Source organism: Oncorhynchus mykiss, chromosome 8 (genome assembly GCF_013265735.2).
Source record: "Oncorhynchus mykiss isolate Arlee chromosome 8, USDA_OmykA_1.1, whole genome shotgun sequence".
In the NCBI taxonomy this organism is placed as follows: Eukaryota; Metazoa; Chordata; class Actinopteri; order Salmoniformes; family Salmonidae; genus Oncorhynchus; species Oncorhynchus mykiss.
Genome location: NC_048572.1, coordinates 75487067 through 75506495, shown reverse-complemented (window position 1 = coordinate 75506495; position 19429 = coordinate 75487067). Strand labels below are relative to the sequence as shown.

Here is a 19429-nt window from a genome sequence, read left to right as displayed (position 1 = left end):
TCATCTGTGGATCTTTTGGGGCAGTATGCAAATTGGAGTAGGTGTAGGGTTTCCAGGATGATGGTGTTGATGTGAGTCATGACCAGCCTCGATGTGAGTCATGACCAGCCTCGTAGACTTGTGTCACTGGGCAGCTCGAGGCTCCGTTTCCCTTTGAAGTCTGGAATAGTTTGCAAGCCCTGCCACATCCGACGAGCATCAGAGCCAGTGTAGTAGGATTCAATCTTAGTCCTGTACTGATGGTTTGTCTGAGGGCATTGAGCGAGTCACTGTTACTTTCCTGCTTTAGTTTTTGCTTGTAAGCAGGAATCAGGAAAATAGAATTATGGTCAGATTTGCCAAATGGAGGGCGAGGGAGAGCTTTGTATGCGTCTCCGTGTGTGGAATAAATTTGGTCTAGAGTTTTTTTCCCTCCTGTTGCACTGGTAAAAATGAGGTAAAACGTATGTAAGTTTTACTGCATTAAAGTCCCCGGCCACTAGGAGTGGCTTTTCTGGATGAGCATTTTCTTGTTTGCTTATGGCCTTATACAACTCGCTTAGTGCGGTCTTAGTGCCAGCATCGGTTTGTGGTGATAAATAGATGGCTACGAATAATATAGATGAAAACTCTCTTGGTAGATAGTGTGGTCTACAGCTTACCATGAGGTACTCTTCCTAAGGCGAGCAATACCTTCAGACTTCTTTAATAATAGACATTGCGCACCAGCCGTTATTGACAAATAGACACACACCCCCACCCCTCTTCTAACCAGACATAGCTGTTCTGTCCTTCCGATGCATGGAAAACCCAGCCAGCTCTATATTATCCACCTACGACTCGTGAAACATAAGATATTACAGTTTTGAATGTCCCGTTGGTAGGATAATCTCGAACGGAGTGATTGCATTTTGGCCAACGGATGGTAGAGGCGGGATACCCACTCTCCGACAAATTCTCACAATTCACCCCGATCTCCGTCCCCTGTATTTCCGTCTTTCCTTCACGCGAATGACAGGGATTAGGGCCTGGTCTCGGGGAAGCAGTATATCCTTCGTGTCGGACTCATTAAAGAAAATATCTTCATCCAGTTCGAGGTGAGTAGTCGCTGTTCTGATATCCAGAAGCTCTTTCCAGTCATAAGAGATGACAGCAACAACATTATGTACAAAATAAGTTACAAACAATGAGAAAAAATGAACAAAATAGCACAGTTGGTTAGGAGCCCGTAAAACGGCAGCTATCCCCTTCGGCACCATTATCCAAAGGTAGTCAACATAATTTCCCGGCCCTCGCGAATGTTTGCTCTTAAACCCACTGGAAGACATTTCACAGTAAGGGCTCTTTTCAATCGGTATCTGTTTCAGATTGTGCAATATACATTTAAAGGTCATTTAAGATTGAGCCAACATATTCAGCATTTACCGTGAATGTAGTCTCCACCAACGCAGGAACATTGCCTTTAAATTACTCTGAACTTCCATAATATGGATTGAATAGAGCTTAACATCACCAAGCCAAAATTATATTTATGGGTTCTTGAGGGAACAATAACACAGTTCAATTTTTTCTCCCAAACAGTTTATCTGTGAAATACAGATATGAGAGATAATTGGCGTAATACAGAGGCCCAGAATAGATTAACCACGACGATGGCCAGCATCCCGGAGTCACCTCTTCACTGTTGACGTTGAGACTGCTGTTTTGCTGGTACTATTTAATGAAGCTGCCAGTTGAGGCGTCTGTTTCTCAAACTAGACACTCTAATGTACTTGTTGTCTTTCTCAGTTCTGCACCGGGGCCTCTCACTCCTATTTCTATTCTGGTTAGAACCAGTTTGCGCTGTTCTGTGAAGGGAGTAGTACACAGCGTTGTACAAGATCTTCAGTTTCTTGGCAATTTCTCGCATGGAATATCCTTCATTTCTCAGAACAAGAATAGACTGAAAGTTTCTGTACATTTTGAGCCTGTAATCGAACCCACAAATGCTGATGCTCCAGATACTCAACTAGTCTAAAGAAGGCCAGTTTTATTGCTTCTTTAATCAGTACAACAGATTTCAGCTGTGCTAACATAATTGCAAAGAGCTTTCTAATGATCAATTAGTCTTTTAAAATAATAAACTTGGATTACCTAACACAACGTGCCATTGGAACACAGGAGTGATGGTTGCTGATAATGGGCCTCTGTACGCCAATGTAGATAGTCCATTAAAAATCTGCCGTTTCCAGCTACAATAGTCATTTACAACATTACAATGTCTACACTGTATTTCTGATCAAAGTGATGTTATTTTGAATGGACAATTTTTAAAATTTTCTTTCAAAAACAAGGATATTTCTAAGTGACCCCAAATGTTTGAACGGTAGTGTAGTTTACATAATCAAAAGCTATAAAAAATGTATTGTCATTTCGCTGCAGTTGTAGCCATGGCTACTACTTTACCTCAGATGCCAACGTTTGTCAGTGAATGATGAAGCCTTTAAGAGAGGAATTGAGTTATTCCGACTAAGTAGTGAGGCTGCCTTCATCGTAAAAATCTCATAATGTGGTTGTTATCGGCTGTGTGTGCAGGGCGTGAGCGCTAAGTGGCAGCCAAAATGGAGCAGTTGCTATGGCTACTCACATGCAGAGATGATATCTGCAGAGCCGATTTCTGCGTGTAAAATTGAGCACGGGATGGACTAGCAGTGATTTTTATTGGGCGGGACAGGGAAGTTCCTGCGTTATAAAACTGTTGCAGGATCAAGACAGTACGGTAAAAAAATTGACAGGACAAGAAGGGACAGGAATGGATTTTCACTCCTGTGCCAATCTCAACCATACTGTACTGAGACATTGCTGGTGTTATGATGAGAATGGTTGGGAAAAGTGGTGGGGGTTATATGGTATCGACTGTAAGTATGTATTTTATACATTTGCATGCAATACTGTATTATATCTGTACACTGCACTGTAGGTGATTACATGAGAATGGTGGCACAAGGTGGAAAGGAGAGACCCTTAGATTGATTGACAGGAGGCACGTTAAAAATATATGCCTTGGGCACTCATGTGATAACGGTGTGTATGTGTGTTACAGCATAGCGAGGATGTCCTCCCTACCCTCTGTGCTGATCTCTCGACAACGGACAAGGTCACTCTTGTTGCCCACGAGGATGATGGGAGTGTGGGGCAGTGACTCCCTGAGGATGAGGCGGAGCTGTGCAGTGCGCTGGAAACTCCTCCTGTCAGTCACCGAGAACACCAGGACAACCACCTCACACTGCAGCGTGGACAGGTCCTGCATCACACACACACACACACACACACACACACACACACACACACACATTAATGATACTGATACACACTTGTTCTCTTCTCAACAACCTATATTATGTTTATATAAATATATACACAATCAGTACTATTGTGCCAGTTCTTATCCCTCACCACCTGGCATAACCCTTATTTTAATCCTACTTTACGTTCTCTGCTGAGTGGACTCACAGGGGCTTTGTCCTAAATCCAACACTACACATTGTGCCCTTGTGAGCTTCCTGCTTCAGTTTGAGGCTTCTGACCCTTTTAGTGGTGGCCACTCCCCACTGAAGCACTGGGCTTAAATGATGTCTCCCTCCCTCTAGTCCTGGCCTGTATAGTAAACTGTGGCTCTGGAGGACAGGCCTCTCTGATTCACTCACTCACTCAGGCACACAGAAGGAGAAGAGCTGCCAGCACCCTTTCTTAACCCACCATAGCCAGCCCTGTGTGCCTGTGTCTGACTGTGTCTGTTTCGGTCTGTGTGCCCTACATCCACATGGATCTGAAGGTACATTTCAGCCCTCTGGAGAGCCTCCGCCTGAAAAATTCCCAGCTCCTACAAGCCAAAGAGGATTGTACCCCGCAGCAGGGAATCCATGGTCTCCGGAACCCACTCCATCTCCCTCTGGAGGAGGGAGGGGAGTTAGCGGCGCAGAAGTGAGCCTGGCCACCTGTCACCGTCTGGGCTTGGTGCAGGGGGAGGAGAGGGGAGGGATGAGAGATGGGAGGAGGATGTGAGGAGGGAGGAGATGGGGTAGTGGAGTGGGACTAGCAGGCTTTGTGGAGCAGGGAGAGACAGCCACTAATCTTTGTAAGCAGCCAAGAGAAACACGGCCACGCCGGAGAAGGATGGGCAGTGTCATGACAGAGAGCTCTCCAGGGTAACTGTGACAAAATAAAAGGGCTTTTCATCAGTGGGATGCTTGATAACTCAACACTGTGTTTGTCTTCTAGTCAGTCAGCTCCTCTCTGTTCTGTTCCACTCAGACCATCTGTCATGGTATACTGCCCTCCACACACACACACACAAAATTATTTACAGCTTGCATACGTGTACTACACTCTCACATGCCCACACTAATGCACACATACCGGACTCTCACAAGCTCACTTTGAGTGTAACTTGTCACTTAGCGTATGTCCCCATATAATCACCAAAGATTATTGATGCACCAGGGCCTCCTGAGTAAAAGCCATAAACAGAAACAACTGAAACCTGATGTTTTCACCATGTATCTCATTCAGGATAATGTGTAAATGCAATACAGGAAAACTGTGAATATACATGACATTAGACATCATTTTGTCAAATATGTTTTGAAGTTAAAAGTACAGTATATTTTATTTTACAAAGAAATCTGAATGATTTCCAATGCATTTCTAGACATCCAGTTGACTTGTATGCTTAGCCTCTCTGATGAAAGATTCCAAAATAAAATAAAATTCATTCTCTTAATGTATATTAGTCTCTCCAAGACAGTCTGCATTCTCCTCCTGTGGTCCATTGTTCTTATTTTAAATGTGTGTAGTTCTGTTCTTGTCCATTAGTGTTCTGTATGATGTAATGTTTCATGTTGACCCCAGGAAGAGTAGCTGCTTCTTCAGCAATAGCTGAATGAACTACTAAATACTGTGTCCCATGTTAAACTCTGAACTCTTTAAAAACCACTCAAATCTAATTGTTCTAGATACTGATCGCTCTATACAGACAGACACACACAACAATAGATACTGACCCCTCTATTCAGACACACACAATACTGCTCTACATATAAACTCAGCAAAAAAAGAAACGTCCCTTTTTCAGGACCCTGTCTTTCAAAGATAATTCGTAAAAATTGAAATAACTTCACAGATCTTCATTGTAAAGGGTTTAAATTGTTTCCCAACTGTTAATGAACATGCACCTGTGGAACGGTCGTTAACCTCTGCGCACCGAACCCGTTAGCGGGATTAAATTCCACAACATACGGTGATCGCTACATAAATAGTAATATTAAACATTCATAAAAATACAAGTGTCTCACGTGTTTCGAAAGCCTAGAATCTTGCTAATCCAACTGCGTTGTCAGATTTAAAAAATTATTTACTGCGAAAGAATACGATGCTATTATCTGAGGATGGAGCCCCATAAACAACAACTATTTCAACCAGCACAGGCGTAACAAAATCATAAACTGCAATAAAATAAATAGTTTACCTTTGAGGATCTTCCTCTGTTTGCAATCCCAATGCTCCTTGTTACTCAATGATTGGTCTTTTGTTTGATAAAATTCATTTTTACAGTCTAACACGAAACATTTTGTGAACCGCTTGCGTCGTGAATTCCGTCTCATTCCATTTGACGACACATTCGATGTAAATACACACACAAAACGTGACTTTTCCAGTCATGTTTGGTTTCATTGCAATCAACTGGTTGTTTGTAACAGAACCAAATGCGATGGGTCATTTCGCGGGACGTATTGACTGAAAGAAACCGATTTGAAGACAACAAGTAATGACATCATTGTGCACCAATGATATGACGGCTGTTTCGTTGATTGACTCTATTTTAACCCAATGAACACTGATCGTCTTGAAATCTAGCTGGGTAGATAGCCAATGAGCTGAGGTAAACAGCAATATGTAATGTTTATGTGTTGGAAGACCAACTCATGTAGTAAACTCCGGCGTAAAGAGGGTCATTCGCCATTGAAGTTTCATACCGGAAGGAGCAACGCATGTTACGTTGTGGTAAAGCGCATCTTCAGCTGTTTATATATCAATCAGTATGGCGACTAAGTCAGGGAAAGCTAAATCTAAGTCTAGATATACAGATGTACACACAATTTTAGAAGAAATTGATCGGGAAAGTGAGACAGAGATTGTTGGAGGACGATTAATTTAGCGATTCCCAAATGGAGGACTATTTTTTGAACGGAGAGGACATCGTTTTGCTAATGTCGTTGTTTGAAATTACCACCAGGGTAGCCTAGTGTTTAGTGGTTAGTGGTAGCCTAGGGTAGCCTAGTGGTTAGAGCCGGAAGGTTGCAAGTTCAAACCCCCGAGCTGACAAGGTACAAATCTGTCGTTCTGCCCCTGAACAGGCAGTTAACCCACTGTTCCTAGGCCGTCATTGAAAATAAGAATTTGTTCTTACTGACTTGCCTGGTTAAATAAAAAATAAAAAATGTGTTTTCTTAAAATTTTAGTAGCAATATATAAAAATGTAATGTAATGAAATGTGAGATGCGTGTGTCTGCCAACCCACCCCCACATGAAATAGCCTATTTGAGGCTGTTGAGCGGAGGGCAGGCCCACAACAATGGCCAAAGTGAAATGGAGACAGTAGATACAGCTGGTCTGTTATAATAAAGACAGTAGATCTAGCTGAAATGTCATAATATAAAATAGACAGTAGATCTAGCTGGTCTGTCATAATATAAATGAGACAGTAGATCTAGCAGGTCTATAATAATATATTCAACCTTATGTTCCCTGTACTCTATATATATATATATCTGTTTATTATACCTGTTGATACAGGGCTCATATGTGAAACTATTCTAACTGAACATTTTCTTTCACAGTGACACTGACTCCGAATGGGAGCCCCCAGTGGCAAGGTGTCCATCCCCCACTGAAGCTGGTTCATCCCAGCTCCTGCCACAAGTGGTGTTCATCTGCCCAAATGTATTTCTGCATGCATGGATGTGCCTCAGGGCCAAAAGGGGACAGCATGGAGGCGTCGCTGTGTTCTTTGCAAAATTAAGTTCCCCATCACCTGCACCACATGCTTGGTGACCCTCTGTTTTACAGCAGAAAGAGACTGCTATGGCACCTGGCATCAGCAGCACACTATTGTGTAGAGGACTGAGGGTCTTCCAAATATTGAAAGTGTTATTTTATAAATGTATTTTTTTTTCATGTTTTTTCTCCATTTTTTTTTTGGGGGGGGGGGGGTGTTAGAATACCATTTTGGTATTTTGTATATAGTTATTCCATTCAAAATGTATAACTTCACCAATTTGGCCACTTGGGTACATTTGGGCTACTTGTGTGGGACACCTGGGTGACTTCATGATAAATGTCATGTACACACTCATTTTGGAAGTTATCATTCTGAAACTTTGCGCAAGTACTGTTGCCCTCTTATGTTTTTCACTGAAATTGTCCACATCATCCTATCTGAACATTTGTTTTGGCTTGTTCATTTTAAAGATGACACAATAAAAATGAAAAACATATGTTTTTTTCATTGTATTATCTAAACCAGATCTATTGTGAAATATTCTCCTACAATCAATTCACATTTACACAAACGTCAGAGTGTTTTCTTTCAAATGAAATCCAGAATATGCATATCCTTGGTTCTGAGCCTGAGCTACAGGCAGTTAGATTTGGGTATGTCTTCAGGTGGAAATTTTAAAAAGTAGGGGGGTAGCTGTAAGAGGTTTAAGACACTAACAGCTTGCAGATGGTAGGCAATTGAGGTCACAGTTATGAAAACTTAAGACACTAATGAGGCCTTACTACTGACTCTGGAAAAACACCAAAAGAAAGATGCCCAGGGTCCCTGCAGATGTGGCAGATGTGGCCACGGCAATAAATTGCAATGTCCGTACTGTGAGATGCCTAAGACAGCGCTACAGGGAGACAGGATGGGCAGCTGATCGTCCTCGCAGTGGCAGACCACGTGTAACAACATCTGCACAGGATCGGTATATCCAAACATCACACCTGCAGGACAGGTACAGGATGGCAACAACAACTGCCCGAGTTACACCAGGAACGCACAATCCCTCCATCAGTGCTCAGACTGTCCGCAATAGGGTGAGAGAGGCTGGACTGAGGGCTTGTAGGCCTGTTGTAAGGCAGGTCCTCACAGACATTACCAGCAACAACATATCCTATGGGCAAAAACCCACCATCGCTGGACCAGACAGGACTGGCAAAAAGTGCTCTTCACTAACGAGTCGCGGTTTTGTCTCACCAGGGGTGAATGTCGGATTTGCGTTTATCGTCGAAGGAATGAGAGTTACACCGAGGCCTGTACTCTGGAGCGGGATGGAGTTACAGGGAAGACATTCTCATCCCTCATGTGGTACCCATCCTGACATGACCCTCCAGCATAACAATGCCACCAGCCATACTGCTCGTTCTGTGCGTGATTTCCTGCAAGACAGGAATGTCAGTGTTCTGCCATGGCCAGCGAAAAGCCCGGATCTCAATCCAAATTTTATACAAATTTTATTTGTATTGTTGTCGATCACTTGTTTTCTTTGGTGAAAATAAATTTAACTAAAATTAAACTAAACGAGCTCCAGCAGTAGAAAATATGAGGTACCGGTACTCGGCTCCCGTGAGCTCCTGCCCAAGTCAAGCAGTGAACACCACCAAATCACACACATCCTTGTCTCCTTTCAAGATAGCTACTGTGTACTGGCCTACTTCTATTGGCCTCGGAGTGCTTCCAAGGTTTTCTACCATAAATGTTGCACTTTACAGTTGTCAAATAATTATAGACACTTGCAGCAGACATAGTGTGTTTCGATAGGTTTGCCGGTGCAGTAATGAATGGCTCTACACTTAGATCCATTCGCTCACAGCTGGCTCAGACCTCCAGCATCGAAAAAGCCTGGTGGTGCAGAGTGTGGTCAGCCTGTTAATAGAAAGAGGAAGTGCTAGAGAACCAACTCACAACCATCAAAACACATCCCACTCTGCCCTGAAAGATGGTGGCTGATTGTCTGCATGAGTGATCTACACAGAAGATGGCAAATAGTACAGTAGAGGACATCCAGGTCCCGGCCATGCATGTGCCGGCTATTTTAGGAAGCTGGATGACTTATTTAAGCCTGACGTCAAGACTCCCAGTCCCAGGGCTAGCTGAAGAGAAGCTCAGAGCGCCACTGTGGGTGTGTAGACTCTCTGAGCGCTTTGTGTGTGTGAGTGTACTCTGTGAAATGTTCTGTGATGATGTGGCTGTATGGCTGCTGATAGTGTAGGACTCAGGTGCTTTGACATGGAAGAAGGTACAACTAGCAGCAGGTGTGAATCAGCTGGGAACCAAGGAACCACTCTAAAATCACAATCTAGTTATTATAAATGTTTTATTATCCTATAAAATACTCCAGATGATTGGTTGGGTTATGATGAGGCACATGCAGCTACAGTAAAACCAGTGGTTCCCACCGACTCTGGGAGCCAGAAGCTTTGTAGCCCACTGCTTCTACAACTACATGATGTAATCCATGTTGGAGATTTGTTCAGTCCACTGGTCACCATGGTAACCTGGGGAGGGTGGAGCACAGATGGAATAGGGGACCAGCTACAGTTAGGCAAAATCCTCTGGGGTCAGTGCACACTGCACGCATGCTACGCATACAAGTACGCACACGCACCCAGAATTCATTGCAGTGATGCTGCTATCAGGGTCAACGTGGCATCAGCAGTGAAAGAAGGGTGTTGGTGAGTGTGTTTGAATGACTGTATGTGTGTATGTGTGTGTGTGTGTGTTGGGGCGAGCGGGAGCTGGTCCAGTCTGCTCTCTCTCCTTACTGCTGCTGGGCTGGAGCCGCTCCAAACCCCACTGGCCTGCTCATGTTGCCATGGCGTAACACCTGCACTTGTATAAACATGCAGAGAATAACACATGTAACTGACTTTCAGAGAGATTTAACTACACTAAAAAAGGGTCAGTTCTGAGTAAGAAAGGGAGCACACGAACGAGAGGGGCAAGAGAGAAGGAGAGAGAGAGGAGATTAATTTTAAGATGAAAACGGCATTGTTGGTTAAGGGCTTGTAAATCAGCATTTCACTCTAAGGTCTACACATGTTGTATTTGGCGCATGTGACAAATACAATTTGATTAGATTTTTTCTGTAGAAAAGAGGTAAATCAGGGAAAAGATGGGAGGAGAAAGAGACATCTTTACTGAAAAAAGCAAGACCAGAGAGATAAAATGAGGTGAAAGCTTGAAAGTTTATTCCCTTTTAGAGAAATGCCTTAAAATGGAGTTCCCCTGAGCGAGACGACACTACAGATGTAAAAAAAAAAACATTTAATGTTACAGCCTTATTATAAAATGGATTATATTGTGTTTTTCCCCCATCATCAATCTACACACAATACCCCACAATGACAAAGCAAAAACAGGTTTAGATATTTCTGCAAATTGCTTGGCACACCTGTTTTTGGGGAGTTTCTCCCATTCTTCTCTGCAGATCCTCTCAAGCTCTGTCAGGTTGGATGGGGAGTGTCGCTGCACAGCTATTTTCAAGTCTCTCCAGAGACGTTCGATTGGGTTCAATTCCAGGCTCTAGCTGGGCCTCTCAAGGACATTCAGAGACAACTCCTGCGTTGTCTTGACTGTGACTTTGGGTTGTTGTTCTGTTGGAAGGTGAGGTCCTGAGCACTTTTTCATCAAGGATCTCTCTGTACTTTGCTCTGTTCATCTTTCCCTCAATCCTGAATAGACTCCCAGTTCCTGCCACTGAAAAACATCCCCACAGTATGATGCTGCCACCACCATGCTTCACCGTAGGGATGGTGACAGGTTTCCTCCAGACGTGATGCTTGGCATTTAGGCCAGAGTTCAATCTTGGTTTCATCAGACCAGATAATCTTGTTTCCCATGGACTGAGTCCTTTAGGTGCCTTTTAGCAACTCCAAGTGGGCTGTCATGTGCCTTTTACTGAGGAGTGGCTTCCGTCTGGCCACTCTACCATAAAGGCCTGATTGGTGGAGTGCTGCAGAGATGGTTGTCCTTCTGGAAGGTTCTCCTATCTTCACAGAGGAACTCTGGACCTCTGTCAGAGTGACCATCAAGTTCTTGATCACCTCCCTTAACCAAGGCCCTTTCCCCCTGATTTCTCAGTTTGGTCGGGCAGCCAGCTCTTGGTGCTTCCAAACTTCTTCCATTTAAGAATGATGAAGGCCACTTTGTTCTTGGGGACTTTCAATGTTGCAGACATTTTTTGGTACCCTTCTCCAGATCTGTGCCTCAACATAATCCTGTCTCGGAGCTCTACGGACAATTCCTTCGACCCCATGGCTCGGGTTTTGTGAAGAGTGAAGAGGCGACTCCGGGATGCTGGCCTTCTTAGGCAGAGTTCCTCTGTCCAGTGTCTGTGTTCTTTTGTCCATCTTAATCTTTTCATTTTATTGGCCAGTCTGAGATATGGCTTTTTTTCCCCAACTCTGCCTAGAAGGCCAGCATCCCGAAGTTGCCTCTTCACTGTTGATGTTGAGACTTGTATTTTGCGGGTACTATTTAATGAAGCTGCCAGTTGAGGACTTGTGAGGCATCTGTTTCTCAAACTAGACACTAATGTACTTGTCCTCTTGTTCAGTTGTGCACCGGGGCCTCCCACTCCTCTTTCTATTCTGGTTTGCGCTGTTCTGTGAAGGGAGTAGTACACAGCGTTGTACGAGATCTTCAGTTTCTTGGCAATTTCTCGCATGGAATAGCCTTAATTTCTCAGAACAAGAATAGACTGATGAGTTTCAGAAGAAAGTTCTTTGTTTCTGGACATTTTGAGCCTGTAATCTAACCCACAAATGCTGATGCTCCAGATACTCAACTAGTCTAAAGAAGGCCAGTTTTATTGCTTCTTTAAATCAGTACAACAGATTTCAGCTGTGCTAACATAATTGCAAAGAGCTTTCTAATGATCAATTAGCCTTTTAAAATAATAAACTTGGATTAGTTAACACAACGTGCCATTGGAACACAGGAGTGATGGTTGATGATAATGGGCCTCTGTACCCCTATGTAGATATTCTACTATAGCCCCCCCCCCCCCCCCCCCCCCCCCCCACACACACACAAAATCACCTTAGACCAGCTGTGCTCCTCTAGCCTCTTTATAACTCAAATATTTGAATAGAACAAAACAATCTCATTCTAAGACCATTCAAAATCCCTTCCAAATTCTGCCAGAAAAGAGAGGACTGTACACATTCAGGCTATTTATCAAAACATGTAATGAAGCAAATCATCTGCATTACCACCCACCACACATCTGTACTCAGACAGAAACTTGAGCAAATCATCTGCATTACGACCCACCACATATCTGTACTCAGACAGAAATTTGAGCAAATCACATGAATGTGAAAGTAATTAGTAAAAGCAATTAGTGGAATGACAGTGTAGAAAGCAAGTAGGAGAATGACAGTGTAGAGCAGTGGTGTCAAACTCATTCCATGAAGGGCTGAATGTCTGCTGGTTTTTGTTATTTCCATTCAATTTGGCTCCAGTTAAGGCCTAGACAACCAGGTGAGGGGAGTTTGTAACTAATTAGGGACCTTAGTTGATCAATCAAGTACAAGGGAGGAACGAAAACCCGCAGACACTTGTCCCTCCGTGGAATGAGTTTTGACACCTGTGCTGTAGAGAATGCCTTAAATACCTGTTTCCAGTTGTCATAAATGATGACTGAACTCTCCTCATCGTCAACTGACACTGTGCGCTCGTAGCCTTCTCCTGTAACCAAACATGACACATGAACATACACAACAATGCAACAATAAAGTGATACACAAACACATGATAACACACACTCACAAATGGTTTGAGGTGGATATGCAAGAAAACATTCAGCCTATTGATTAGGTCGCAGTTGTCAATGAGAACTTGTTCTCAACTAGCCTACCTGGTTAAATAAAGGTGAAATAAAAAAAAAGTTAACCGAGGCCCATGTTTGGTATTACACAATGATAGGCTGAGGAGTTGGAAGCACACACAGATATTGGACAAGGTTATGGTAGCCTACAGTACGGTGGCCCACATAGAGCATTAAGGTTCCAGAAATAGCTATGTTGCAAATACCTTGACTCTCCAGGATTCTAGGAACCATAATGAATACTTTGTGGTCTGACTCTTCATGACATGTCTCTTGCAGCACCTCTTACAGAGCAGTGTGCCCATCACTCTGCTGGAGCATTGATTGGTTGAGTGATTGGCCCAAGACTGCTGTTATTATCACCCTGACCTTTCAGACAGCCTAGTGACACAGAGTGCTTTTTTGGTTTATCTTGTAATTTCTCTGCCTTTAGAGTGCACTCAGAAAATGGGAAAAGTAACTCTCAACCTCACGAATCAGAATGATGTTGGTCTTTTGTGGTGGATGATGTAATGTGATTGACACAAAGTAGATACCACGTGCACACTGCACACACGCTACAATCCACACACGCACACACACAAATATAAACACATTGAAGAACTTTACCACAGGCTGTTTCAGAGTCCACCGAAAGAGATCTGTCTGACAGTCCAGCCAGGGACAGAGCCAGCGATGATTTTCCAACCCCATTCTGCCCAAGTAGTACGATCCTTATAGCACTCCCCTGATATCCCTCCGCCGCCTGACCAAATGATTCATCCTGGCAAAGAGTGTCACTGATTGGCAGTGTGGATGGTTTGTCAATCCCTGGTATCCAATCACGGTCCTCTGATACGGCCTCCTCCCGCTTCAGCTGGTGCTTGATTGGTAGAGGTGTGCTTCCTCTTCTCAGAGGGGGAGCGGTGGTAAGAAACATACTGTACTGAGAGAGACAAAAAATAGGTAGTGAGTACAAGCCCCAAAGGACATGACCCTTATGAGCATGGAACTGAGTGAATGTTAATGCAGGAGAAGAAGAGTTACATTTGACACAAATAGCTGACACAGTAGGCCTATTACTATGGAAGCAAAATGCTGCGTTTAAACACTAATCTGTCTTCTGACCAATCAGATCAGCTCCAAGGCTTTCGTGGAGTGAAATGTAATGATGCTTCGTGGGGGGCGGTTGTTGATGTGTTCAGAGGGTCCCTGGTTCAAGCTCAGGTTGGGGCGAGGACAGGGATGGAAGCAAGACTGTTACAATGGGACGCATTAGCAGAAAATAGGTCCAGAACATAAATGTTCATGAGCCCTCCTCCTGCATATCACACACAAAGGCAGATAAACATGTCTACAGTAAGCTATAGGCTCTATGCACGCAAAACGTAAACACATATACCTACGTATAGGCCTACATAAACCTGTGTGTGTGTGTGTGTGTGCATATGCAAACACGCACAACACACACACACACACAGACTTCAATGTTCTCAGAACAACAACCAAAGCCATCAGTTTTCAACAACAACCAAAGCCATCAGTTTGTGTTGCTGGGAGCATTCAGCGTGTGTACTGCAGCAGATCAGTCAGATGACCTCCATCAATATTAATACAGCAATTCATATAGCTGGAGCACTCACCCTGGGAGCCAGCAAACAGCCAGCACAGATCCAGGAGCAGGTGTGCCTGTGGCTGAGCTCCACTCAGTAACACACAGGGATAGAGTGTATTGCTGGACTCAGGCACAGTACCAATAAGAGTAATTGAAAGGGTGCAATTAATTAATCAAGGTCTTTGTTGTCAAGGAGATGCAGGAGAGCAATAAAGAAAGACACCGAGAAGGATCGACTGACAGGTGAGAAACTAGGGCAAACCGTAACACACAACATTGGGCAATAACAAAATACTACAGTACAATACTGTAGGCCTACAGGCAATGCTTTGTTTCTATACTTCTGTTTGCTCATTGTATTACCACTGTAGAACATAAATTGCTCTGGCTGCTAGGCTACTGTTGGTGGTGTTGCCACTATAGTGTAACTATTAGACCCGCTATTATTTCGCCCACTGATGATCACATTTTAGTTTCGAATTCAACATGTCGAGTAATTATACTGTAAAAATATAATAATGATCCTAATTTATTATAGAAGAGAGATGAGCCTGCTTATGAAACAAATACTAATTGATGTGTCCGCATCTTTCGGGAGATGACAGACAACGCTGATTGAGAGTGGGAGTTGTGCGCGTAAACATAGTGACAGCTTTGTCAGCGTGCACGTGCTACTAGAATTCCACATATCCCGAAACTCCCAAGCCAGCTCCGTAGTCTTTCTGCTAAAGACGTTATGTAGCATACAGCGCACCGGTATGTAGTTTAAAGATGCAATTTGTTATAGTCTACTGAACTCAAAGAAAACGTTTGGCACATAAAAACAGTGAGGTCAGAGCTGATTTTTTTTGTCACCTTACCTGGTCAGTCATCGTGTTAAATTCTTCCTCTATTTTTCACAAATAAAGTCCCTAACAGCGACCACAATCCATGTCAAGTCATTTGCGCTCGGGAAGTATGGATGAGAGAGAACAAAATAACCGCACCAAATATCAATTAACATTGCGAAACCATTCTCCGGCTGGTAATTCCTCCCGAAGTTCCTTGGTCTCGATGTGTAGGTATTGATCGAAGAAAAGTGCAGAGCATATGAATAGGTAGCCTGGTCTACACCTGCGTCTGGGAGTGTTATGAATAAGCGGCCCTTCTTGTGCACAGAAAAAAACGTTAGCACGCCCCCTTCTCAAAATCTCCTCTTGTCCCAACGCCAAAGAATGCCCTTAGTGTATACATGAGCTACACAGCTCATCTCTCTCTCCCACTCTTTCTCTCTCGCTCTCTTTCAATTCAATTACATTCAAGGACTTTATTGGCATGGGAAACATATGTTAACATTGCCAAACAGTGAAGTAGATAATAAACAAAAGTGAACTAAACAATAAAAATGAACAGTAAACATTACGGTCACGGAAGTTGAAAAATAATAAATACATTTTAAATGTCATATGCCTATATGCAGTGTTGTAATGATGAGCAAATAGTAAAAGTACAAAAGGGAAAATAAATAAACATAAATGTGTGTGGTATTTACAATGGTGTTCATTCTTCACTGGTTGCCCTTTTCTTGTGGCAACAGGTTACACATAATGCTGCTGTGATGGCACACTGTGGTATTTCACCCAGTAGATATGGGCGTTTATCAAAATTGGGTTTGTTTTCGAATTCTTTGTGGATCTGTATAATCTGAGGGAAATATGTGTCTCTAATATGGTCATACATTTGGCAGGAGGTTAGGAAGTGCAGCTCAGGTTCCACCTCATTTTGTGGGCAGTGTGCACATAGCCTGTCTTCTCTTGAGAGCCAGGTCTGCCTACGGTGGCCTTTCTCAATAGCAAGGCTATGCTCACTGAGCCTGTACATAGTCAAAGCTTTCCTTAAGTTTGGGTCAGTCACAGTGTTTGTGAACAGAGCACCAGGACCAGCTTGCTTAGTTGACTCTTCTCCAGGTTCATCTCTCTGTAGGTGATGGCTTTGTTATGGAAGGTTTGGGAATCGCTTCCTTTAAGTTGGTTGTAGAATTTAACGTCTCTTTTCTGTATTTGGATATCGGCCTAATTCTGCTCTGCATGCATTATTCGGTGTTTTACGTTGTACACACAGGATATTTTTGCATAATTCTGTATGCAGAGTCTCAATTTGGTGTTTGCCCCATTTTGTGAATTCTTGGTTGGTGAGCGGACCCCAGACCTCACAACCATAAAGGGCAATGGGTTCTATAACTGATTCAAGTATTTTTTAGCCAGATCCTAATTGGTATGTCAAATTTTGTGTTCCTTTTTATGGCATAGTAGGCCCTTCTTGCCTTGTCTTTCAGATCGTTGACAAATTTGTGGAAGTTACCTGTGGTGATGATGTTTAGGCCGAGGTATGTTTTGTGTGCTCTGGGGCTATGCTGTCTAAATGGAATTTGTATTTGTGGAGCTGACGACTGGACCTTTTTTGGACAGGCATTTCCTCTGGGAGCTAACATGAGTCTGCAGGTCTCAGCCAAGGTTAGTTTAATCATCACATGAACAACTGTTTACTGAACCACCTCCAACACACTCACTACACCCCAGGGATAATTAACAAGAGCCCCAGTTACTCCTTGTGGTCAATTGTTACACACTTATGGGCCTGATAAAGCAATGTCCTGTGTCTGTCTATCTCTTTGTCTGTCTGGGCCCAAGCCTCAGTAGCAGTGGCAGCTAGAGCGGGGCAGCATGTTATGACTGATGCAGACTGAATGGGGACTGAAATATAACAAAACCGTTTGAAATAGAAACATTGGATTTTCTGCAGTTTAAAATAAAAAATAACAAATACAATTCCACCCATGAGGCCACTAGAGGGTGATTTGGTCATTTGACTGCAGGAAGTACTGAAGTCTCAACAGTACATCAGAGCGAGCATCGTGTATGTGTGTGCGTGTGAATCACAGTGCAGGCAGATCACTGAGATAACTGCACTCATTAACAGCAAGCTCAGCCTGACAAAATGCTTCCTGCTCCTCATGTGAATAGGTTGATTGATTAACAATAGTGTGCAGGATCTTTCCGGCTGAAATAGGTTAGAGGGGTCAAGTGGCAAATAGGGCAGATTTCTGTTTTTCTCAGAGTGCGTTTTCAGACTAGTCATTGAACATTTGGAAGTAAGTGTTCCATGTCATTGCGTTGTTAGATTACACTGGGTTTTGAACGTGCTCTCTCAAACTAAATTTGAGTGCAACTGAAACACACACACACACAAACACCCGCACACACATACGCGCTCAGCCTGATGCAAAACAACTGATTATATAATCAATCTCAGGCTCAAGTAATTCCCACCATACCAATGAATTTTAAATACCACTTTTGCTGTCTCTAAATATGAATTACCTCGCATTCAAAACCAATTATCCTACTTTAGAGAGTCTGCTTGTCAAACCATGCCATTTTAAAAACATGGGATGCTCTTTACTATAATATTACAGAGTCAGACCCAAGTATAGAGATTTGATTGGTCATTCCTTGTTAAAATGACATCTCCCTCTATTCATCAATGTGCTCCTATTGTCCCTGTCCAAGTTATTTTGTCCAACCTCCAGATAAAAACAAGCAATTCTCTATTAACAGTATAAGTCAAGGAACGTCTTTCATCAACGTTACACGGCTGTTGAAGGAGATTATGTCGACTGAAGGCCTAACAAATAGCATATATGACCAGCCAGGTCACTCGAGATCCAAGGTGACATTTGACATTCTTCCACGTCCCTAGGATGTCGGGAGATGCCTTCAAAACCGGTCACTCGCGGTAACAGCGAACGCGGCTTGCTAGGGCGTTGTGGACAAGGATGGTGGATGGGGGTAAACCGCAAGCTTGTTCAATCCCAGCACTAGGCACTATTTTTTTTACCCTACCCCAAACATTAACCCTTACCTTAATCCGTGGTAGAAAAGGTACCCAATTGTCATAGTTGAGTAAAAGTATAGTATACCTTAATAGAAAGTTACTCAAGTAAAAGTGAAAGTCACACAGTAAAATACTAAAAGTGTAAAAGTATTTGGTTTTTATATACTTAAGTATCAAAAGTAAATGTAATTGATAAAATATTCTTAAGTATCAAAAGTAGAAGTAAAAGTATAAAGAATTTTATATTCCTTATATTAATCAAAGCAGACGGCACCATTTTCTTGTTTAAAAAATGTACACATAGCCAGGGGCACACTCCAACGCTCCAACACTCCAACGCTCCAACGCTCCAACAATATTTATAAAAGATGCATTTATGTTTTGTGAGTCCGCCAGATCAGAAGCAGTAGGGATGACCCTACTGTCCTGCTTAGCATTCAAAATGTAACTAAGTACTAAGTACTTTTGGTTGTCAGGAAAATTGTATGGAATAAAAAGTACAATATTTTCTATAGGAATGTAGTGAAGTAAAAGTAAAATTTGTCAAAAATATAAATAGTCAAGTAAAGTACAGATACCCCAAAAAACTACTTTAGTACTTTAAAGTATTTTTACTTAAAATACTTTTTTAAGTACTTTACACCACTGACCTTAATCATTCGAAATCTACATTTGATGTTTAAACCCCCCATGACAAACGTTGAATACAGAAGTCAAACTGTGTCAAACCATGAGATATTGTTGATATGACATGCTGTGCGATCTGAATGGGTGTGTGTTATCAAGTAATTTTCACTTGAAGGCTTTGACAAGGTTGTACATCTGATGTGCAAAAAGTCCCTTCCCTTGTAGTTTAGAATTCAGTTCATTCATGAAATGATTGCCTCGCCTGGTTCACCAACTACTTCTCTGATAGAGTTTAGTGTGTCAAATCGGAGGGCCTGTTGTCCGGTCCTCTGGCAGTCTATATGGGGGTGCCACAGGGTTCAATTCTCGGGCCGACTCTCTTCTCTGTGTACATTAATGATGTCGCTCTTGCTGCTGGTGATTCTTTAATCCACCTCTA

The 19429-nt window shown here is 42.8% G+C and overlaps 1 protein-coding gene and 1 long non-coding RNA gene across 2 annotated transcripts in view; one reads left to right on the top strand and one right to left on the bottom strand.

Annotated features, from left to right (window-relative positions):
• LOC110530623 (GTP-binding protein REM 2) overlaps positions 1 to 15661 on the bottom strand; it is a 31818-nt gene extending 16157 nt beyond the window's left edge. Inside the window, exons 1-4 of the mRNA XM_021613835.2 lie at positions 15351 to 15661; positions 13506 to 13821; positions 12684 to 12757; positions 3085 to 3262 (exon numbers count right to left, since the gene is read on the bottom strand). Coding sequence (XP_021469510.2) covers positions 3085 to 3262; positions 12684 to 12757; positions 13506 to 13821; positions 15351 to 15362 — 580 coding nt within the window. The 5' untranslated portion in view covers positions 15363 to 15661. The remainder of the gene's footprint in view (positions 1 to 3084; positions 3263 to 12683; positions 12758 to 13505; positions 13822 to 15350) is intronic.
• LOC118965557 lies at positions 2537 to 6908 on the top strand. The gene is made up of 3 exons (XR_005052956.1): positions 2537 to 2876; positions 3062 to 3942; positions 6858 to 6908. It is a non-coding gene; the product is annotated as an uncharacterized LOC118965557 (long non-coding RNA).
• Positions 15662 to 19429: the final 3768 nt, after the last annotated feature.